The sequence below is a fragment of the Eurytemora carolleeae genome, unplaced genomic scaffold (assembly GCF_000591075.1).
Source record: "Eurytemora carolleeae unplaced genomic scaffold, Eaff_2.0 scaffold952, whole genome shotgun sequence".
Classification (NCBI taxonomy): domain Eukaryota; kingdom Metazoa; phylum Arthropoda; class Copepoda; order Calanoida; family Temoridae; genus Eurytemora; species Eurytemora carolleeae.
In genome coordinates this window covers 52,695-75,501 of record NW_019397317.1, presented here as the reverse complement: position 1 = coordinate 75,501, position 22,807 = coordinate 52,695, and the positions used below count along the sequence as shown (strand labels likewise).

The 22,807-nt window shown below is 34.2% G+C and overlaps 2 protein-coding genes and 1 long non-coding RNA gene across 10 annotated transcripts; 1 reads left to right on the top strand and 2 right to left on the bottom strand.

Annotated features, from left to right (window-relative positions):
• Positions 1-308: 308 nt before the first annotated feature.
• On the bottom strand, positions 309-8,627 carry LOC111713483 (3'-5' exoribonuclease 1). Of its 5 annotated transcripts, none has more exons than XR_002767700.1 (13): positions 8,468-8,627; positions 7,886-8,121; positions 7,448-7,513; positions 6,866-6,909; positions 6,631-6,744; positions 4,616-4,709; positions 4,322-4,392; positions 3,408-3,521; positions 3,026-3,140; positions 2,591-2,699; positions 2,026-2,107; positions 1,532-1,729; positions 309-615 (listed from the first exon to the last, which is right to left on the bottom strand). XR_002767700.1 is itself a non-coding variant. In XM_023488345.1 (12 exons), the coding sequence occupies exons 1-12, from the start codon at positions 8,541-8,543 to the stop codon at positions 1,660-1,662; spliced, it is 1,191 nt and encodes a 396-aa protein (XP_023344113.1). In that variant the 5' UTR covers positions 8,544-8,627; the 3' UTR covers positions 734-1,659. The 5 variants fall into 5 exon arrangements, 1 of the variants encoding a protein (XP_023344113.1); XR_002767699.1 differs by having other exon boundaries at positions 309-640; positions 1,537-1,729; XR_002767701.1 differs by having other exon boundaries at positions 1,537-1,729.
• On the bottom strand, positions 8,597-22,739 carry LOC111713482 (serine/threonine-protein kinase SIK3). 4 transcript variants are annotated; one of them, XM_023488341.1, is made up of 17 exons: positions 22,655-22,739; positions 19,972-20,043; positions 19,572-19,631; positions 19,051-19,100; positions 18,559-18,983; positions 18,261-18,323; positions 16,543-16,612; positions 16,325-16,391; positions 16,167-16,208; positions 15,243-15,316; positions 14,699-14,790; positions 13,113-14,390; positions 12,644-12,795; positions 11,298-11,418; positions 10,620-10,838; positions 10,162-10,300; positions 8,597-9,704 (listed from the first exon to the last, which is right to left on the bottom strand). In XM_023488341.1, the coding sequence occupies exons 2-16, from the start codon at positions 20,010-20,012 to the stop codon at positions 10,181-10,183; spliced, it is 2,874 nt and encodes a 957-aa protein (XP_023344109.1). In that variant the 5' UTR covers positions 20,013-20,043; positions 22,655-22,739; the 3' UTR covers positions 8,597-9,704; positions 10,162-10,180. The 4 variants fall into 4 exon arrangements, with proteins under 4 accessions (XP_023344109.1, XP_023344108.1, XP_023344112.1 ...); XM_023488340.1 differs by having other exon boundaries at positions 10,171-10,300; XM_023488344.1 differs by having other exon boundaries at positions 8,597-9,719; positions 10,180-10,300.
• On the top strand, positions 16,534-21,384 carry LOC111713484 (uncharacterized). The gene is made up of 2 exons (XR_002767703.1): positions 16,534-16,616; positions 21,024-21,384. It is a non-coding gene; the product is annotated as an uncharacterized LOC111713484 (long non-coding RNA).
• Positions 22,740-22,807: the final 68 nt, after the last annotated feature.

Genomic DNA, 22,807 nt, shown 5'->3' with positions numbered 1-22,807 from the left:
TATTGAAGACTTTTTGTGCAGTTTATTTAGTTATCAAGTCTTTAATTAAATTATATTATACGTTGAAATCAATTTTACTATAATACTACTGCCATATACTAATTCTTATTAGTCTCTTTGGTATCAAACTACTTAAATAATCATGGGAGATGACATTTCAAACTATTCACCAACTGTCATGTTTCGTATTCTACAATTTAAACTCCTCATATTTCAGTTAAAAAAAAATAGATGCCCATAAGTTTAGCAAATTCTCATTTGCTTGATTTGATTGAACAAAATTTACATCCGAATTTACGACAATCAAATTAAGAACAGATATAAAATTTATTATTCATAAAATCCGTTATAACAAAAAAATAACATATTTTAAATGTGACAACTTTCAATTGTGTGGAGAAACATATTACAAAAACTACTTTCAAAGCTTAAATTTTCAAGTTTTTGTAGGATATTTGTTCGTAGTTATTTGGTGATTATGCTGGACGATGTTTAATAGTAATAAGGCTGTTTTTTATTTTTAGGGGTCGATCTTATTTCATAACTCAATATAATTACGTTTCTGTTAAAAGAACGCCATGTTGCATTTCAATGAGAGGTTTTACAGACTTGAATCTTACATGTAAATGCAAAACAACGACTTTACCAGGCGCGGATCCAGGAGGGGGGTAAGTGGTCGACGACCCCCCCCCCTTTTGAAAAAAAGGGGGGGGGTCAAGAGTATCTTTTGGCCTTTTCTGGAGACTAACCTAAAAGTTTACTGTAACTTGTTTTCAAGCAGATACTTTAATATGCTTTAACAAAAAGCTATCATGAACGATGACAGATTTAATGATCTGGCCCTAATGAACATGCAAATCTGTTACCTTCGAAGAAAATATAAGGCAAAAATGGTAGATTTGGGTTTTTTAAACGATCATTTTTAGTTGGTTTTTACCTTATAATTTTACCTAGGATAACAAATATGCATGTTTGATAATAGTAAGCTTCTACAGAAGACAATTTCAAACCGTTGAACCCGTAAATCTTTAAAAGTCTAAAAGTATTAAAAGTTTCTGTAAAAATAATCTAACAATTTCCCATCGCTATATTTAAACCTACAGGGTTAACCACAAAGAATAGGAGTTAAACACAGATTTAAACTCTAATCTTGAAATCACATTCTTTGGGGTAACTTGTAACTTAATTAGTCACATGAAAAAACACCCTGAACCTTTTGCAGTTAATATCTTAATCTTTAACAATATGTAAAATTGTAATTATAGAAGTTATGTAATGCCAATGGAAATAATTTTATAGAGTAATATATTTGAGTAAAAAATATTGTAAGTGCAGCTCTAAGGTAGAAATATTTTTACATACTGTAAGAGTAATTTTCTGTTTTGAGCACTTAAAATACTCACTTTTAATGCTTATTTCTTTTAAAAAATTGCGGGGGGCTACGCCCCCTGCACCCCCCTCGCTCGGTACAATACCCTATATTATTCAGACTTTGACCCCCCTTTTAAAAAAGCTGGATCCGCCCCTGGACTTTACTTCATTAATAATTCGATTTTTGCCCTTTTCTTTTCTTGATAATGCTGGGCAGTGAGTATATGTACGTAGCAAGGTTTCTCCACTGTTTGCTGTCGGTAAAAAAGGAATAATACTGAACAAAGTTTATTCTGTACTATCTGTACATGCTGAAACCGGGTTTCCGCGTGTGTATTCTTCTCTCCGTATTTTGCATCTAAAACAATAAAATCTTTATTCAAAGGCAAAACATAGAAATTGTTATTGGGAATTGAAAATGTGTTATATATGAGATTGTAGTTAAAAATAAAAATACAGGAAGCAACTATTTTTTGTTAATTATTATCAATTAAATGTGTAAGTGCACTGCTGAGAACTGTTAATTATTTTAAGATACAAAATTCAGAAAATAAATTCACTGCTCTCTTTTAAAAATTGGTTGAAATTAGAATGGAAAAATAAATGTTAAAATAAAGAAATATTTCCTAGTTATAAATACAAATAAATACAAACCTGTTTAACCAATCTTCAGATTCTTTTTTAGAAACAGAAGCAACCTGTTGTAGACGCTTATCCTTGTTCTCCTGTTTAAACTCTACGGGCAGGGAGAAAACTTTATTTTTAAACAGCAGTACTTAGGATCCAGGATACATTTAGAGATTGACGTGTTCGGTTCTTATTTCATTCGATCATCGAACGTGAACGACCCATTTTGTACGTTTTTTTTCAATTCAAATTTTTTTACTTCGTTCTCAAAATTATCGTTAATTTTCTCAGTAAAATCGTTTGTTCAATAAAATTGTTCTATCTGCTCTATCGGTAAAAATATCGTTTTTTTTCAAAAGTTCATCGTTCACGTAAAATTTTGTTCGTTCTCAAAGTTTAGTTCGTTCATTAAAACGATGCCCAACTCAAGATACAAAATGAAAAACAAAATGAAAAAATAACTTTTAGCTCTCAAAACTAAAAACTCTGATAACTAATGAGAAATTATTGAAAACTTCATAATCTTTGAATGTGAAAGAGTTTTCGGAAAGGAATTAAATTTGTTATTTCATATTATACGTTTTTCTCCTTCCTCCTAGCTCCAATCTTTCGTTTACTCTAAGAGTTGCACCATCCCTAAGCAAACGCTCAGTTACTCTGCCAATATTTGTTGCATCATCCAAACCTGAATGCGGTGTACCCTAAACAAAAACATTTTTTTCGTTTAGCGTTTTTGTAATGTAATGTGTGTTGTTTTGTTAACTAGCATCACGAAGATAAAGGTTTAATGAGACTAAGGACGTTATTACAAGTGGCCCTCTAAGGTTGTGAATCTGTAACGAAAGGGTACTCCGTCAAATCAAACCGAACCAACCCAACCCAACCCAACCCAACCCAACCTAAATCAAATAAAATAAAATAAAATAAAATCAAATCAAATTTCTTCAAGGGTGCCCACTGTTCATGAAAATTGCGCTTACAGTCACTTAAAAAAAAGTGAAAATAAAATATATACCCTTAAATGTACCTGAAAAGTGAGATCTAGTTTAGCAAGCATATTCTGTAAACCCGGAGCTCTTTCTCTCGTCTTGTTCCCCCCTTGTCTGTAGTAGTTAGAGAACGCTTTACGCAGATTTATCCATCTTAACATACATCAATAAATAGATAGACGCAGTTAATCTAGATACTAGATGCAGATACTTAAACTACTTCTACGCTGGTTCAACCCAGCACAAAGATGAATCTACGCCAGGTACCTTGCATGGTTCAAGTTGACATTGCTTGTAATAATATTATAAATACCATTTTCCACTAACAGATGATATTTTTATTAAAAGACGAAATCTAGCATTGACAAATTCGAGAAACTCCTAGCGAAATATTTCAAATTTGTCAAATTGTTTAATTACCTTGTAGCAAACCAGGGAACCTCTAGAGAATGATGTGAACAGCTTAATCGTAAAAATCTACCAATATCAAAGGGTCCATCAGTTACCAAACTAAAGGTGTAATCTGTCCCAAGCCTGAAATAAAAGAAATATTAATGTGTATGTAAAAATGCTTTTCGTGTGTTTAATCTAATTTTGATTAATTAAATAATGAGAAAACTAATTAAAACGTCTGACAAGAAACTTTTTTAATAAATGAACTATTTCATGAGATAATTTCCAATAACACATTTTTTATTAAAAATAAGTTAAAAGAAAACAACTTTTAAAAAAAACTTCCAAACGATAGCCGACAGCATTAGAAACTTATTTAAAAGGAACTTGTTCTCCAAAAGCTTAAATTTCTTTAAGAGAAACTTCTTAAGAAGAAACTTCCCATATACCTAAAAGAGAAACCTTTTAAAACAATCTTCTTCAAATAAAACCTCTTCAAGAAAACCTCTATATGACTACAAGAAACTTCAGAATAAGAAACAGATATTCTTGTAAAAAGACTTATTTGAAAAAAAAACTTTTAAAGAAAGAGAACGTTTAAAAGAAATTCATTAAGAGATAGTTCTTCAAGAGAAACTTTCAAATACAAGTTTCAAAGTTAGGAATTGTTAAAAAAGAAACAAATTCCTTAGCGATATAAATATCTTCAAAAACTTCTTCAAAGCAAATATTTTCTTAAGAAAGTTTATTAAAAAGAGAAAATCAGGGGAAACTTTCAATAAGAAGTTTCAAAATTAGGAATTGGCTAAAAAGAAACAAAAATTACAGAGCAATTTTTTTATTAAAACTTCTTTATACCAAACTTTTAAAAGAGAAATATTATTAAAAAAAGAATGCATTAAAAATGTTGTTCATGGATAAATTCTGTAGGAGACTCTGACCTATGTTCTTTCAACCATTCATAAAACATGTTGAGGACAGTTGGGAAATCGTCAGCACGGTCCACCTGGTCCTAGATAGGTAGGTAGGTATTTTCAATAAGCTTTAAACAAAATTTCGTCAATAAAAATCCATTTATCAAGGTAGATCGGTAGCTGGATGAATATATAAGATTAGATAAGGGAAGGATCTGAAAAAACCTCCATCTTGGAGAGCCCAGACCGCCATAGGGGCTAACTCCCATGAGATAGATAAGTAGATAAATAAGGGAAAAGAAAGGTAGGTAGGATAAAAACCTGTGTAATTCCAGTAAGTGATGTACAGAACTCTGACAAGGTTGGATTCAGAACAGGACGGACATATCTTCTCCAGCTGGTCACAATCTTACACCTAAACAGTGAACAGGTTGGATTCAGAACAGGACGGACATATCTTCTCCAGCTAGTCACGATCTTACACCTAAACAGTGAACAGGTTGGATTTAGAACAGGACAAACAAATCTTTTCCAGTTGATCACAATCTTACACCTAAACAGTGAACAGGTTGGATTCAGAACAGGACGGACATAGCTTCTCCAACTAGTCACGATCTTAAATCTGGACAATGTACGGATGAGAAACTGGAGATAGGATTTAATGATAAATGGTTTATTGGATCTAACTATGGTTATTGGATAATTAAACTACTCCCCATTTTTGTTTCGTTGATCTGGGGCAAAAAAATGAGAAAAATTAGACATCAACCATGTCTAATGTTTACAAGTGGATGAAGATAAACCACCCACTTATTAGTTAAAACTAAAAAATGTTGCAGATTTAAGTATCTAATTGTATGACAGATTTTATATAATAATCTATTTTATATGATACTATTGAATCAATGAAGGATCAAAAATTTAAATATTTTGAGATAATCATGATTATTACCAATAAACCTTCAATCAAAGTATCATGTCCTGTTTGCAATGTTACGTTGATCTCTAGGGTCTAGCTTCAGCCACTTACCAACTTGGGTTATTATGAGTCTGATCTGAAGTCATGATTATGATTCTGGGTTTTGAGGATGAAAATTTCCAAATTTGTCACATTTGACAATAAGGGAGCAATGAGGGGAGGAAGGCCAACCACATCAATCTCTAGTCCGAACCACATTCTCCTCATTTTCTCGTCCGAACCACATCGAAATCCTCGTCCTTTCAATATTATTTTTTTAAGTGTCCGATCCTTGAAAATAAATACATTTTTTAAAAATATGGCGACGTTATGGCATAAAACATGACTAGAATAAAGTTTTCCAAGGATTTTGAGATGTTGGAATCTTCAAATCCTCGAGAATGATGTCGAACATTATTTAGGTTAAAAATTGAATCTTCTGCCTCCAAAACGGATAACTTTCACAAATAAAAATTTATACCGAAGATTTTGCGTGGACATGGTCTTTAATCTTTCCATTTCAACCCATACAAAATAATCATTGATTTCTGATTTATTTACAAATAAGGTAGATTTGTTGTCCCCACTAAGAGATCACTACTGCCTGCCGCATGCTTAAAATTATAGAAAAAATAATGTTCAATTTATATTATTCAAATCATTTGCTACAATTAATTGGTCACAACCCTATGAATTCAAACAGTATTTAATCATATAAAAGTTGTAAGTCATATCTCTAACCCAAATTCAGCTTGAATATTACAAAAAGTTGTTTACATCCAGTTTGAGAATGTTTTGCGGCATTTTCCGCAAAAGAAAGGGCTCTTAAACAGACGCTTTTTTGTAGAACATCGTTTATGGAGCATTTTCATTTTTATAGAAATCTAAAATTTAATTGGGAAAATTTGATATTTCATCTATGCCCTAACGTCGCCATATTTTAAAAAAAATGTATTTATTTTCAAGGATCGGACACTTAAAAAAAATAATATTGAAAGGACGAGGATTTCGATGTGGTTCGGACGAGAAAATGATGAGAATGTGGTTCGGACTAGAGATTGATGTGGTTGGCCTTCCTCCCCTCGAGCAATAAAACTAATATAAATGAAAGAAATTGAGCCTTTCTTCCAAACCTTCATTTTCTAATTACTATAACTTTGCAACCCAATGTCGTAGACCAAACTATGACTTTTGTTCTGATCAAATAATCTAAGTTTGAAATATTATACCATCAGGGTGATAAGATTTAAAGATATTAAAATTAGAGTTTGTGACGAATGACAAGTTATCATTACGATTCTCCCCTTAGAAGGAAACTGTGGATATCAGGTTAGAAAATTTGAGTTTGTGACAAACATTAAAATGCTATGATCGTTACCTGAAAACATCGACTAATACTGCTGGGAACTCGATTATCTCATGAGGATATTCACTCGAGTTCTTCTCCTCACATGTTGCTTCAAAATCGATGACAACCAGATAATCGAAACCTCTGAAAAATATATGAAAATTATTTAAATTCAAATACAACAACCTCTAAAAATAAGTTTGATTTGAAGAAACCGACCTCAATTTATGTTAATGATATTAAATTTCTATGAACAAATTTGCACCTGGGCGAGGGCTCTAGAAGTCCGGCCTCTCTTAAAAGCTGAACCTAAACATTATTATTGTGATTTTTTTTAATCTTTACGAGAAAGGTAGTTTAAGTGACCTTGCGTGGTTAAACTATTTCTCTAATATTATAGATATAAACTTAAATCAACGAGATCTCGGTAACACAAGAGAAAAAGTTAAAGGCTTGATATTTATCATCTGAAAACTAAATTTATTTTGATTTCTCCAATAATATCAATGAAGCATTGATTTCTGTATTTTGTTAAAAAATTTTTAGTAACTTGGTGTACAGTGTACAGTTTACAGAGTACAGTTTACAGTGTACAGTGTACAGTGTACAGTGTACAGTGTACAGTGTACAGTGTACAGTGTACAGTGTACAGTGTACAGTGTACAGTGTACAGTGTACAGTATACAGTGTAACGTGTACACTATACACGCCATTTGATTTTACTTTGAATTGAGGTAAATAACATATTCTTGACATTTTCGTGAGCAAAATAATTCATGCCTAAAATATTCAACATAACTACAAATCATAGTTGAGGGTAGCTAAAACAAAAAAACAATTTAGTTACCTTATAAAACTGTTTTAGCCGTTTAGTGACGAGATCTTTTTTCCCCGAACTATCAATATTTTCATCCTTTGATAAAAAACATTATTTCAATTTGCTGTATTAGACCTTTGATGTTTCTAACTATGAATTTTACTAAATTATATAGACCAAGTTTAAAAGATCAAAGATCCTTTAGTTTGCAAAGATTTAAGAATGTTACGGTTTGATATAAAATAAGAGTTTGTTATGAGTGTTCACTACTATTTTGATCGGTATATTCACAAATTGTTCATATTTTGGTCTCATATTTAAAAAGTACTTCTTTTGTTCAAACAAAGTGACTGGATTGAATTCTGTAAAAGCCAGATCGTCACAAACTAGCTCAAAAATGTTGACCTAAATTGTTTTAGAAACTTCAGAAGAAAACGTGAGATTTTCTTTTTTTGAATGTTTTTTAACCTTGCATATTCTTTTAAGCGTTGATAAATCTTGTTTATTTAAGAATCCATTTTTTCTTGAAATATCTCTATACACAGGATCAGAGAAAGAGTCTTCATCTTTGATCAGTTCTCTACGCGCACCCTTCCCTGGAGTACTTTCTCCTAGCGCGCTTCCCTCCCTGTGCGCATTCTGAGTCTTACGGATAGACTCGCTCGTTTCAGACATGTCTTCAGAGAGGTTTTCTTTGTTTTCATCTATAAAAACATCAAACTATAAATAAATCCGTTTGTTTGTATCCAATAAACGCGAAAATTGCATTTTTTTGTGGTAATTCACATAAACCCTTAGTTATTTAATAGCAGACCAAAAATAGAAAAGTTGCTATAAGATAAGGTTTTGGACAAAAAATCCGCAAAATTTCTTTCTTTTTATCAGTTTGTACATGACAACATCAAAAAGCTAAGGTAATTAATAAAAATAAGGAAAGGAAAATTTCGAATTCCCGTCGACTACTGTCATTTAACTTAATACTGAGATTGGCTTACACTTAAAAAGATATGAAATAATCAATAATGAATCGTTTTAGAACATTCACTATACCTTTCTCAATTTTCTTTGATTTTTTCGGAGTTTTTTGAAGTTTTCTCACCAGGTCACGACACTCTCTGTCCCCCATTTTATATTTGTACTAAAATCAATTGATAAATATATCAATCAACTGTGCTTACATCTGTAAAAAGCAGCATACAAGATAGCAGAATGTAAAACAGGACTAGTATTAGTAAACCAAGTAATGAATATATTTTAATGAGTGCAGAGAGGGCCGGGCTAACACCCGCCCCAGCCATCGTAAATTTATTATTTACTAAACAAACTCTTTTACATTATTTAAGATTAGTAAGCTGACTGATGTAAAGCTTGCGAAATGTATATTTACATAAAAATGCGTTTTAATCACAGTTTTCTAACTGTCCAACCATGTATCTAATTGTAAACAGTACTTGACCAAACCACTTCTTTTTAGATTTAAGATTGGACAAAACAAAAACAAAATTATGTTTCGAATATGTGCTTAATGCAAGAGATAAAAAATGCCCCTTGATTTTAATAAGTATACGAATGAATTATAAAATATAACATGATAACTGACGACATCAATTTATTAATTTAGTAACAAATATTCATAACTAGCTGTTAACATGTTGAAAATCAGCTGTTCCATAAAATAAATATCAGCTGATAGCACTTGATAGTCAACTGATTGCAAAAATACAGCTACCTTAAGTGAAAAATTCGGTAAATTCTAATTATAAATCAACTAACGCTACCACACGCCCATAAATGATATAGAACAGCTGACAACTCATGTGTAGAACGAGATCACATTTAACCTGACAGGGGGTTTCAAGAGATATAACTCAAGAAAAAAATGATTAAAAACAGTAACCGCTTAATAATTAAGGTTAATACAAACAAATGTACAATTTATCAAAGACTGATAAATCTCTTCAACATTTTCTGAACGATATTTATATTCACAATCAAATAAACTTTATATCTTTTTACAAACAGTAAATTTCTCGTTTTTTTCTTTCAATTTTCAGGCTGACTAAATTTTCAAATAATTCTTTTTTATAAGATGGATTGTGCGTTTGAAAACAGCTGATTGTAGTTGTAATTTATGTAAATTTTATCAAAACTGTGCAGCTGCAAAACTAAAAACAAGAAAAAGCAATGATTCGACTTTTCTTAAAGCGCATTCAACCTCCTGAGAGAATGATAGATAAACTAAACTGACAGAATTATAGTTGCATTGTTTTGTTTGAGCATCAATATCCTGTTCACAGATAAAATACGGAACAGAGTACAGAATTGGATCCCTAATTAGGACATTTTAATTCCTTTTCATTGTCTAAATAAATATCTTTGTAAATTTAAGTTGCCCTAAATACTAAAATACTATTATCTATTAAACACTGACGTTCTTGCCTATTTTGATATTATATTTTAATCCTTTTAAACTTTAGGAATTACTTCAGAAAAATATTATCTTCTTAGAAAGGGGAATTGATCTGACCTTATGAAATTGTCTTATTGAACTCCCATCTATAGATTATAGGAATCCTTTTATTAAAAATGGAATTTACGAACTTAGTCATATAAAATCTAAGATCTCTACTTCAAATTAGATCTTATCAGATGTCTACGTAGATCTTCTCTCGTGCTATTTACTCAACCCTATGCATTTCTTTAAAGCTTATTCTTGATTAGATCTTAAAGACTTAATAATGTACTCTGTGAACCCTATGTACTCTATGAACTTTGATCCATGGACTCTATTTGCTCTGAGAATATGTACTTGAACTGGTCCCCCATCACGTCCGTGACACAGATCTGTGGATGCTTCTGCTGAAAACCAGAATCAACTGGAATCTGAATGTTTGTAAAAGAATAATTTCTAAAAAATCACCAAGAAATCATGAATGAATGAATAAGTAACGGGATGGGTGAACGAATGAATACATTAATGCAAAGATGAATGAAAGGATGAATGAATGAATTAAAGGATGAATCAATGAATGAATGATGGAAGAATGAATCAATGAATGCATAAAAGGATGATACATGAATGATTGATGGAAGCAAGAATGCATGTGTTAAAGAAAGGATGAATGAAAGGAAGGATGAAAAGAAGGATGAATGAATGAAAGGATGGATGAAAGGAAGGATAAATGAATGAGTGAATGAATACCTGAATATATTCCTCTGGATGATGAGTTCCTAAATATCTAGGTCCAGGGGCTGACACACCCTCTTCTAAACTGCTTTGACCAGACAAAGCGTATTTATGGGCGGGCCAATCCAACCCTCCTCTTTTTTCTCGTTTAGGTGTTACCCCTGGCGTGATTGAGGGCGTGGCAAGGGGCGTCGTAGTAGCAGATAGACTTGGTAAACCCTGCGTGATTGATCCCTAAAAAAAAGATGATTTGTAAAGATTAAGTTTTTGGTTAAAAGTTGCATTTTCATTAAAAGTTACCAATCAGGGAAAAGATTTTGAAAATCCAAGTAAGATAAGCCTTTTGAGTAATTTCTTTTATGTCACTTTATTACCGCTGCGTAGATAAAGGAGGAGTCTTGAGTAAGATGTTTAATTATTGTTTATTATTTTTGGTACAGGGTCACCATCAAAAGATGAGACTTTAAAGACAGCTTGCGAAATTTATACTGTCCTTTTATTCACACTTCTCTGCAGCTGTTAACTTGTTTCTTTCTTTGACAAATCATTAAATATTCTATAAAAGTCTGTATTTCAGACATAAACGTTTATTTAACTTTGAAATTAACATATCCTAGTCATATGTCGTCTTTTCAGTCTCATCCTTTGTGGATAACCCTGTACATTGCATGCAATAGACTACTACAAATTCACCTTTATTCTGTTGTCCTGGGGATTTGACTCCAGAAGCTTCTGCGTCAGACAAAGATGCTGCAAATGCTGTGTCAGAGTGTGTTTATCCTTCAGGTGGGCCGGAGAGTTAGGGTAGGAGGACCTTAATATACAGAACTTTAAAGTTTAAACCTTATTTTTTCTCTTAAATATCCTTCAGGTGGGCCGGAGAGTTAGGGTAGGAGGGCCTCAATATACAGAACTTTAAAGTTTAACCCTTATTTTTTCTCCTAAATATCCTTCACAGGGGACAGGGGAGTTACGTCACATTTTGCCTTGTTAAGGTTTGCCTAGTAATGTTTTGCCTTGGTAACATTTTGCTTTGATTACATTTTTCCTTGCTAACAATTTGCCTTAATATACATAACTATAAGGTTAAACCCCTTAATTTTTCTCTAAAGTATCCTTCACGGTGGACCGGGGAGTTAACATACAGAACTATAAGGTTAAACCCCTTAATTTTTCTCTAAATTATCCTTCACGGTGGACCGGGGAGTTAACATACAGAACTATAGGGCGAAACCTTATTTTTTCTCTTAATTGTCCTTTAAGGTGGACCATGGAGTTAACCTACAGAACTTTAGGGTTTAACCTTATTTTTTCTCTTAATTGTCCTTTTAGGTGAGCCGGGTAGTTGATGTAGGAGAACCATAACATACAGAACTAAATGGTCATCTTTAGGGCGGCCTAGGAGTTAGGGTGGGAAGCCCTTAATGTACAGAAATGTAGGGTTAAACTTAAATTATCCTTCAAGGTGGGCCGAGGAGTTGCAGAACCTTGAAGGGAGTGACCGGCAATGTATGGTGTTGAACGGAGAATGTAGTATTGTTGAGAAATTTTTAAGGATTCATTTGGGACATATAAACGTTTTAATGATGTATATTGTATAGTTACTGAGTTTGAGCGCAAAGTCGAGCTCAAAATCATCCATTTGGGTGGTTACGTTTAAAGAATCGATTTTTGGACCCTTAATTGGACTAGGAGAACCTTAACTTACAGAACTATATGGTTAACCCTTTATTAGACTAGGAGAACCTTAACTTACAGAACTATATGGTTAACCCTTTATTAGACTAGGAGAACCTTAACTTACAGAACTATATGGTTAACCCTTTATTAGGCTAGGAGAACCTTAACTTACAGAACTATAGGGTTAACCCTTTATTGGGCTAGGAGAACCTTAAAGGAGAACCTTAACTTACAGAACTATAGGGTTAACCCTATATTAGGCTAGGAGAACCTTAACTTACAGAACTATAGGTCTAAACGGTAATTAAATAGTTAGTGTGTAGTAAACCAACAAAACGAAGAAACATATTAATTTTAACCTTCGAGCACTATGATCATGAGAGGCGTACATTTCCTCGTATAGTGCAGAGAGGGTCCCCTCCTGGGAGACAGGTTGACCCTCTTGTGTGCTGGCATATTCTAGATCCTGTGTGATGCTTGGATCTGTATTCAACTCATCCTCCTCTTGAACCTAGGACAAAGTGAACAATGTAAAACTGTAATAAGAGATTAACATATTTATCAATGTTTTACTAGAACTAACTAAGGGAGGTATTCTTCAGATTATGCTAATAATGGTATTTACAGATCCGCTTGTTTATATAGTGATATGTTCGATTTACCATGGTACACTTTAAACCCTAGTCCGATCAAGGATTAATTTTACATGTTTTAAGACAGAAAAAAAGACTATGTTTTCTTGATTGTTAATGAGATATAGATTGAAAGATACTGAAAAAGATAAAAATGTTGGATGGGATGATTTCCTCAGAAATAAGTGTTTGTTACCTGTGAACTACTATTAGGAGGGAAGAAGAAGGGTGGCGAGGGAGGGCGGAGGAACTGTGGTGAATGGTACCCAGAGGATGAGTGTCCAGAGTCCTGTGACAGACGGGTATCCTTGCTTAGCTGCATATATTCCTCCTGCAGGGCTCTAATCTCGCATGGAGATTGGTCTGTAGAAGAGGGTAGAGACGGAGACGGTATTGTGCGGAACTGAGAGAATGCTGGAGCACCCTCGCTCAACCTTCTATTGAGAGGATAGCGGTCAGCTGGTAAAGGGAGGGAGTAGGGTTCCTTACTCAAGCTCATTCTTCCGTTTATAGTCTTTCCCGTCTCTAGGACTGTAGTCAGTCCTGTTCTCCGCTGCCGGAGGAGAGACGGTTTGGAGGGAGATGTAACGGGAGGAGGGGATTGTGGAGGGAGAGAATGAGAGGAATCATTATTGAGCAAGAAGGCAAGAGGAGAAACAGGCCGCTGGACGTGTATTCGGCTCTCAACTTCATGGAGTAAAGCCGTAGCTATTTTCGGCGGTTTTTCCATCACAGTCATAAGTCCGGTTCTTCGCCGGCGGGGGGAATCGGGCAGAACAGACGAGATTCCGCCTCCGGCGATTGTGTGACGCTTCCCGCTTCCCCGTCCTACTAAATATCGTTCAAGCATAGAAGAGTCATCATTATCCGCGGTCGAATAATTAAGAATTCGAGGACGGAGCAGGGTTTGGACAGGAATCTCTGCCGCAGGTCCATCTTCTGCCTCCTTGACCCTGTGTTGGTAGAGCAGAGGGACAGGAAGGGTTGAGTATGCTCCGCAATCTGATGCTCTACGTGATAGAGAAGGTACACATTGTCCAGGAATATTTCCAGGAGGCCGTAACAAGTCCTGATCCTTGATGGAGAAGTAAGCAAAGGGATGGTTGGATACAAGGGGTATGTTCAAGGGAAGATTTGTGTTTGGCAGAACAGTGTTGAAATCAAATGGCAATGAAGGAGGTATACCTACAGGATGACCACTAGGTCCAAGTGTGTGCCTCCGACCCCCTTTAGGGTTAAGAACCTCAGTTTGTTCGACCGTTGAGTTCTCCTGGTCTGTGAATATCTCTGTCACATGATCCGACTGTAAAAGAACGGTGGGGGAGAGGGGAGGCATTTCTCCGATAAATCGGTCGGATTCTGCCAGCTTGGCGTTGCATAGGAGAAGGTGGTACATAGAGGAGAGGTCGTCACACTTGTTATGTACAACAGAATCTCGTACTTGAGTTGGGTGTACACCTAATAGAGATGCAACCTGTACAATGAACATCAATTTTAAGAAAGGAGGTTCAAGTCAGTGTTATGATAAAAAAACTATCGTTTAAAACCTTCATGTTGAATTTTTTTTCTCAACTTTTGATATTATATTTTTCCCAACCACACAAATATAAAAACTGTTTTTGAAAAATTAATTAAATTGAATCATCATTTAATATACAGTTTTTATTATTTTGAGAGAAGATCTTTTTGAGGAAAACAGGGAATAATCGGGATTTGGGAATCTTTTAAATGCAGGAGTTTGGCAAGTTTTGGGGTGTTATCAATCTGTGATATTAATGTTTCCTGTTCAAGATAATGGTCCTCTGTGTTGAGTATAAGAGGTTCCGATATAGATTCCATCTCTGAGACAAGATTCATGTACTCATCTCCTAAACCTAATCCAGGGGACACACAGTCATATTTAAGATAATTGACAAAGTTTGACACTAGACAATAGGTAATTTACACAATAGACCGTAGTAGACAGTAAAAAAAACAGTACTCAATATTCGACAGTAGACATGTTAAACATAGTAGACGTAGATCACAGTTGATTGGTAACTTGACTATAGGTAAAAAAAAACCTAGAGAAAGTAAAGTTATCAATAAAGTACATTGTAAACAGTAGTACACGAGTAGTACTTTGACTTCATTGTGGGCAATGTACGTGAACTTCAGACAGCATAATAATATTGAAAGGTTACATAAGGAAGGAAGGAATCATAAGGAAGTGAAATCTGCAGGAGACCCCATAAAACTGTAATTTATGAACATGAACTGAAAGCTACGGTTTGTGAACACTACTTGAGAATAAAAAGCATGGTGTAAAGTAAGACTGTATGTTTGCCTAGTTTAATCCATTTATGTCTAGATATCTGCTGAACACTTAAACGTTTACTAGGCTCCACAACCAGCATACATCTAAAATAATTTCGTATTTGTAAATGGATCCAACTGCCATTAAGGGTATGCAATATTTACATGTAAAGACTTGTTGTCTACACAATTTAATAATCTTGGATTAGTTTCTCTTCGTGATTAGTTACTCTTCATGATTAGTTTCTTAAAAATAAGTTTCAAGGGCTTGTATCCGTCAAGGATGTGTTTCAACGATTTGGTTCTGTCAAGAGTTAGTTTCTGTCAAGGTTTTGTTTCTGTCAAGAGTTAGTTTCTGTCAAGGTTTTGTTTTTGTCAAGAGTTAGTTTCTGTCAAGGTTTTGTTTCTGTCAAGAATTGGTTTTTGTCAAGGAATTTTTTAGTCTGAAGTATGTCTTCTCCGTGATTAGTCATGTCAATGATTTGTCTTGTCTATGATAAGTCATGTCAATGATATGTATTGTCTATATTTTATCTTGTCCAAGGTGCGTCTATGTCTCAGGGTTGTCTAAATATGTTTTTCTAAGGTCACTGGTTAGACCTTCTCAATTATTCAAGTTAATTTTTCGTGTCTAATAAAAAATGTCAGGGGTGTAGATTTCTCAAAATTACACCCCCCCCCACATCCAGCCCCAAAGAGGAGGGGGGGAATTATTTTTGATGAATCGAGGGAAAAAACTAAATTTTTTTCATTCTTTTTAATACTGTTAACCCAAAAAATGATTTATTTCCCTGAAAATTCATATATTTTCCCCGATTCACCGAAAACCCCAGAACGTTTTATTGCCGCTCCGTGCAACCAAATCCAACTTCTGGGGAAAATAAATGATTTTCTAAAAGGTGGGGATTTATTTTTTGGAAAATAAACACCCCTGATTAAAAAAAAGTTTTGCTACCTGATTAGGTTTTCACACTCCTGTGAAAGGAAGAAAGGTATTCTGTAAATATTCAGAACTATTTAAATGTTAAAATAAAAATCCAAATATTTGAATTGTATAATTGATTTTGTTAGTAACCGTAGAATAAAACATGCTTAAGGTCTAGAGCTGAATCCCTGAACTGTCCACTGACCACTCTTGTTCTTAGATCTTGCAAGGTCTGTCCATCAAAAGGGAGAGATCCTAAAAAAAAAATTTTTCAATGATTTTTTTATTTTTGGGGGTAAGTTTAATACAGAAATTAACGTACAAAAAAATCGTAAATTTTAAATTATTATAATTCTTACAATACGGATCAAATTTCAAAACTGTTTTGAATCAAAACTGTGACTACCTGACACTAGAGCATACAAAATCACACCTAGAGACCAAACATCTGTTCGAGGACCATCATACGCTTTACCCTAAGTAAATAAATTTTTTAAGCATATTTTTTAAAATGTTATTTTTTTTTGGCAACGAAAGCTATAATGGATAAGAAATTTAGTAATTTTATCTTTCATAAAACAAAATATTAACAAAAACGCAATTTTTTGGCAAAAAAACTTAAAACATAAAAATAAAATTTAATTATTATCCCAGATCTGCCAATTATTATTTTCAAAGATAGTGTCGCCATCTACACAATGTGACTTTCTCCCGTCACGAAAATTGCAATGTGCATTCTGTTAGTTATTACATCAGAGCGTGATTTCTAACGATTTCTCATATAAAGAAGGACCTCTATGATACATAACCGTATCTTTTAAACCTTTCACTGATCACCGAGGACAGAGATCTCTTAAATGCATCGTGAAAAAGTCGCAAAATTGGAGTGTACGCTAGCATACCATTTACACTTACCACTGCTGACGTCACATTTATTCCTGGAAAATCTTAAATATTATAACACGGTTTTCAAGATTGGAATGTGAATATTTTTATTCTGTCACTTCTAGAAAGTAAAATTTATATTCCTTATATTTTATAACAGTGCTCAATTTCAAGCTTTTCTGTATATATATCAAGAAAAAGTCTGTTGCCGACCTTGATCAATCAAGGTTTAAAGGGTACCGTTGAGTATCATTGATCAGTCAAAGGTTTTAAGCGCAATGTGTGGATCCTTGATCAATCAGTTTCAGAGGGTAATGTGTGGATCCTTGATCAATCAAAGGTTTAAAGGGTACCGTTGTGGATCATTGATCAGTCAAAGGTTTTAAGCGCAATGTGTGGATCCTTGATCAGTTAAAGGTTTAGAGGGTACTGTTGTGGATCCTTGATCAGTTTAAGGTTTAAAGGGTACCGTTGTGGATCCTTGATCATAAAAGGTTTAAAGGGTACTGTTGTGAATCCTTGATCAGTTAAAGGTTTAAAGGGTACTGTTGTGGATCCTTGATCAGTTTAAGGTTTAAAGGGTACCGTTGTGGATCCTTGATAAGTTTAAGGTTTAAAGGGTACCGTTGTGGATCCTTGATAAGTTTAAGGTTTAAAGGGTACCGTTGTGGATCCTTGATAAGTTAAAGGTTTAAAGGGTATCGTTGTGGATCCTTGATGAGACAAAGGTTTAAAGGGTACTGTTGTGGATCCTTGATGAGACAAAGGTTTAAAGGGTACTGTTGTGGATCCTTGATCAGTTAAAGGTTTAAAGGGTACCGTTGTGGATCCTTGATCAGTCAAAGATTTAAAGGGTACTGTTGTGGATTCTTGATCAATCAAAGGTTTAAAGGGTACTGTTGTGGATCCTTGATCAGTTAAAGGTTTAAAGGGTACTGTTGTGGATCCTTGATCAGTTAAAGGTTTAAATGGTATCGTTGTGGATCCTTGATGAGTCAAAGGTTTAAAGGGTACTGTTGTGGATCCTTGATCAGTTAAAGGTTTAAATGGTATCGTTGTGGATCCTTGATCAGTCAAAGGTTTAAAGGGTACTGTTGTGGATCCTTGATCAGTTTAAGGTTTAAAGGGTACTGTTGTGGATCCTTGATCAGTTAAAGTTGTAAAGGGTATCGTTGTGGATCGGGGAATGAAAGATCATTTGAAATTAAATTCACAGTCCTTTTAATATCCTAAACTGACCTGGAATAGTTCAGGAGCAGCATATGGAGGACTCCCACACCATGTAGATAAATTTTCTCCGGCCTTCACGAAAATATTTTGTTCAGATTTAGACGTTTTCATCATAAGATTGTTTTACAAAAAAATGTCACTAAAAAATGCTTGATTTTGCGAGTTAAAACATAAATTTTCGATTTAATTCAAATCAAATTACAAGAAAAAAATGTTCAGTAAAAATCGGATTTAGTTTCCATAAAAAATTATCATTTTAAAGTTACAAATATGATTGTGAAGGAATATCTTTACAATATTGACATTCCTTGTAATAGTTGGAGAAGCCAAAGTCGGCGAGCTTGATGTTGAAGTCTCTGTCCAACAACAAGTTCTCGGCCTTCAAGTCCCTGTGCACAACCCCTACACTGTGAATGTAGTTTACAGCGCTTAGAATTTGAGAAAATTTAACAGCGGCAGCCGGTTCACTCATTCGTCCATTGTTCACGAGAAAATCGAAAATCTCTCCGTTTGCTGCGTACTCTGTGACGATGTAAATAAAAGCTGACGTTTCCATCACTTGGTATAACTGTGTGATGTGTCGGTGTGAGAGCCGACGCAAAATCTCTATTTCTCGGCTGATTTTTTGCAGGTTTTCGGCGTCAAGTTCATTTTTATCGACGATCTTGACGGCTACATGAGTTTTGGTTAATCTATGGGTTCCCAGTCTCACTACAGCAAAATTACCCGTGCCTTAATTAAATAAATAAATTATCATTTAATAACAAATATTTGAGTTAAGGTTTTAAAGGTTACTCACCCAGGGTTTTACTAAGATCGAAATATCCAACTCTCACCAGTTTCTTAGACCTAAACAATTAGAGAGTAAAACAAGGACAAAGAATTTTTTGTTCTTTCAAAATATCAGTAAAAATGTAATTGAGATTTAAATTGCTTTTTGAAATACAGAGTATTCGAAGCAGAAAAAAATAATTATTTTGATTTTTCTTATATTACTCACTACCTTGAAATTTGCCCCAATCTAATATTTTTGTCAACTAAGGTTAACATTTAGCAAAAGGGAAAGGTGGGGTTAAGTCAATACATGGATCTCACGCAACTAGTCTTCACATAATTAATCTGTCTTGTTTAAAACATCTCTTGTTAGCATCTAAAAAACGAGAAAATATTGGTTACTTACATGCGAATCGCCTCTTTTTCTGGTTTTTTGGTATTTTGTTTTCTGCTTACCTTCATAGTTTTTGTACCTACGATTTCTTTTTGGTCGTATATTACTGAGGGGGGGTGCTAAGAAAATATGTACCCCCTGTAAAATATTACCTAGTTGCTCTACTTTGCGCCTTCATATTGCTGGTCTGTAAACAGTTGGCTGATTGGGATCTGGAGAAAATTAAGATTATCTTATATTTGAATAGCATCAACATTCAATAACAATTACACTTTTATTAAACAATAAACGAAATACAGCTGAAACTACCGGGTCCAAATTCTATGGATGTTTACGGGTGTTCAGAATTGAAAGATTTGCCTTCATTTTTTTTAACAAAATCCACGAAAAAATTTGTAAAATAGTTTGATATTTTAAACCAAGAAATTGCCGCAGATGGAGCAATAATTAAAAGTTAAACATTCATCTACGTTATTTATATTAACGTATTTTAAATTGACTTCTATGTTTTAAGATTAAAAAAAAACACAATTTCTAATAATTTCAACTTACCTACGATCTACGGAGATGTTTTTAAGAACTAAAATGCACATGAATACAAGGATTGAGGTTTCAGATTCAAATCTAAACAAACATTAACATTTTAAGCACTTAATACATAATAATAGCTTTGTGTAAGGAATCATAAACCTTAGAATGAAAAACAAAGGCAAAGTGCATACCAGTTTGATGTAACTAAAAATGAGATAAATTTTGACAATTTCAATGCATATCAGGGTTTGTCCTAGAGAACGATTTTTTCCCTCCTGACTGAAAAGCTAAAATTTATCAAAGTGTAAAATATTCTGGGAATACACATAGTACGCAGCATGTATAGAAAAATTCACATTTTGACAGTTCCTAGAGCTTGTTAAACAAATAGAATATGCTTAATGGTGAACAAAAATATAAAATATCATTATCAATAAAATCTCGGTGTTAATAAAAATTTATTTTTTGATAACAAACTTAAATGGTTTCAATATCAAATAACTAGAGGCACACTTAAAACTAATAGGATTGTTTCTAAATTTAATAGAGAGGAATTAGAGAAGAATGTACATTCTGCCAGGTTGAAATAGAATCTATATCGCACTTATTTTACGAATGTACACTGGTTAATGCATTAATACTAGAGGTGTATAGTATATTCATCCCTAACTGGACTGATATACGTTTGATACCAGCAAAAAAAGGACTTCATTTTTGGATTCAGAAATATTCCCATCTTCTCGTCTAACAATCTTCTCATAATATATACTAAATACTATATATGGAAGTGCAGGTGTATGAACAAAAATCTGGCTCTAAATGCATTTATTAACTGGTTTAAATTCGAACTCAATGTTACTTTTATGGCGTACAAAACTGATAAAAGAATGGCCTACTTAACAGATCCTCAATATAGAATTGATTTTCGCGGGAATTAATTTAAAATCTATATTAAACAATTTCAGCCATTTCCTATTGTTCATATGCTGTCCAATTATAATTTAAGAATCATAACTTTTACCACCAACAATACACATCTTACATTCTCTGTAATTAATATTAACATGTTGCAGATGGATCGGAACTACTCGAGTCCTGGACATCCGCCTATTCCACCCGCCTTCAACACTGCTTATGCCCCGCCAAAAATCCCTCCTGGCTACGGAACAGACTTATATCCTGCTGTAAACCTGGACCCGGATACCCTCCCAGCAATGGAAATAGAGGAAATAACCAGGAATCGTAAATCAAGTCCTTCATCCAATCCAAGAAACCTAACTACGGGAATCTCAGGCTCAAGCACAAGAAGGACGAGTACTACTGCATTAAATGCTCAGAATATCCATCTTTCATGGTACTTGGAGAAAGAATAGTCCGTCATAGACAACCTCTAATTTTTTGGTGAAGCGCCTTTAAATATATTTATTTCTATTATGACCTTCAATTCATTTGATGAAACGCCGTCTTGGTTTTCCTTCAATATTTTTCATATTTTTCTCTTACGGTGAAACGCTGTATGCATCGCAAAAATTTCTCTCACAAATTTTGGTCTAATTGGATGACATGCAACTACATTTTTTGAAAAGGAAATTCTAGCTACAGAAAATGAAAAATCAAAAGGTTTTAAAAGTCTTAAAAACTTTTAAATATTTAAGTTTCAAATACTTTAACCCATTAATCGAATTTAACATGTTCTCATCCTTAAATATGGTCTTTCCTATGTATCATCAAAAGTCAAAAGCTACGCCTAAGTCAATACATGGATCTCACGCAACTAGTCTTCACATAATTAATCTGTCTTGTTTAAAACATCTCTTGTTAGCATCTAAAAAACGAGAAAATAGCAAAGTGCATACCAGTTTGATGTAACTAAAAATGAGATAAATTTTGACAATTTCAATGCATATCAGGGTTTGTCCTAGAGAACGATTTTTGAACCCCCCCCCCCTCTTTTCAATTGTGTACATGACCACTTTTTGTTCAGTAAAATTATCATTATTTATCTTTTATTATTTTAGGGTTAGGTTAGGTTAAGACAGTCTAGGGGGCTGAGAGCTGCTGCGGCTAAGGGGCCGAGCGCCGCGGCTAGGACAGACTAAGGGACCGGGCGCTGCGGCCACATGACCAATTATGTCGATGTGTTACATATAAGATCCATGTTCAAAATTAATAGGAGTAAGTGGCCGGGGGGAGGGGGTCCAAAAATCGTTCTCTAGGAAATTGTCGCTTATCGTATATTCACAATCATTTTAAGATGATAAGGGTGGCCACAGCGCTCAGCCGCCCTTCCCTGTCCTTGCCAGAGCACTCGATCAATTTATTACATGACAGATATTTTTCAACAAAATCATATTTAAGTTCTGTTACTTCAAAGTTAGGTTAGATAAGACAACTTCTGGGCCGAGCGCTGCGGCTAGGACAGGCCCTTAAGAGGCCCAGCGCCGCGACTAGGACAAGATAGGGGACCGGGCGCTGCGGCCACATGTCCAACTTTGACCATGCATAACAAATAAGCTCTCTGCACAAAACTGAAAGGGGGGGGGAAACCGTTCTCTTGTAAATAACTAATTGTCTTAACCTAACCTAATAATATTATATAGTTATAACAGGGTTGTGTTATAAATTTATTGGAGAAGGGGGGTTCCACAAATCGTATAACAGGAGAAGGACTCAAAAAGGATAACTCTTCAATTGCCTCTTGTACCTTGGCGAAGTGCACGGAACCGACGAAGGAGTGGTGGTTCTATCATATTCTTCTACATATGCATCTGAAATAATTTCGTCATAGAAAGTCAAGGTCTAGACTATTACAAATGTTAACCGCGAAAACAGAGGAGTGTTCAGCTCCCCCCCCCCC

Excerpts from the sequence above, each read along its gene's own strand:
- LOC111713483 (XM_023488345.1), bottom strand. The coding sequence starts at position 8,543 with ATGGGGGACAGAGAGTGTCGTGACCTGGTGAGAAAACTTCAAAAAACT. Across the intron at positions 8,122-8,467 it reads ATCAAAGAAAATTGAGAAAG|ATGAAAACAAAGAAAACCTC; the intron begins GTATAGTGAATG and ends ATGTTTTTATAG. Across the intron at positions 6,745-6,865 it reads CTTCTAGAGCCCTCGCCCAG|AGGTTTCGATTATCTGGTTG; the intron begins GTGCAAATTTGT and ends TATATTTTTCAG.
- LOC111713482 (XM_023488341.1), bottom strand. The coding sequence starts at position 20,012 with ATGTGCATTTTAGTTCTTAAAAACATCTCCGTAGATCGTAG. Across the intron at positions 12,796-13,112 it reads CTCCTAATAGTAGTTCACAG|GTTCAAGAGGAGGATGAGTT; the intron begins GTAACAAACACT and ends ACTTTGTCCTAG. Across the intron at positions 11,419-12,643 it reads CATGATCATAGTGCTCGAAG|GTCCTCCTACCCTAACTCTC; the intron begins GTTAAAATTAAT and ends CTGTATATTAAG.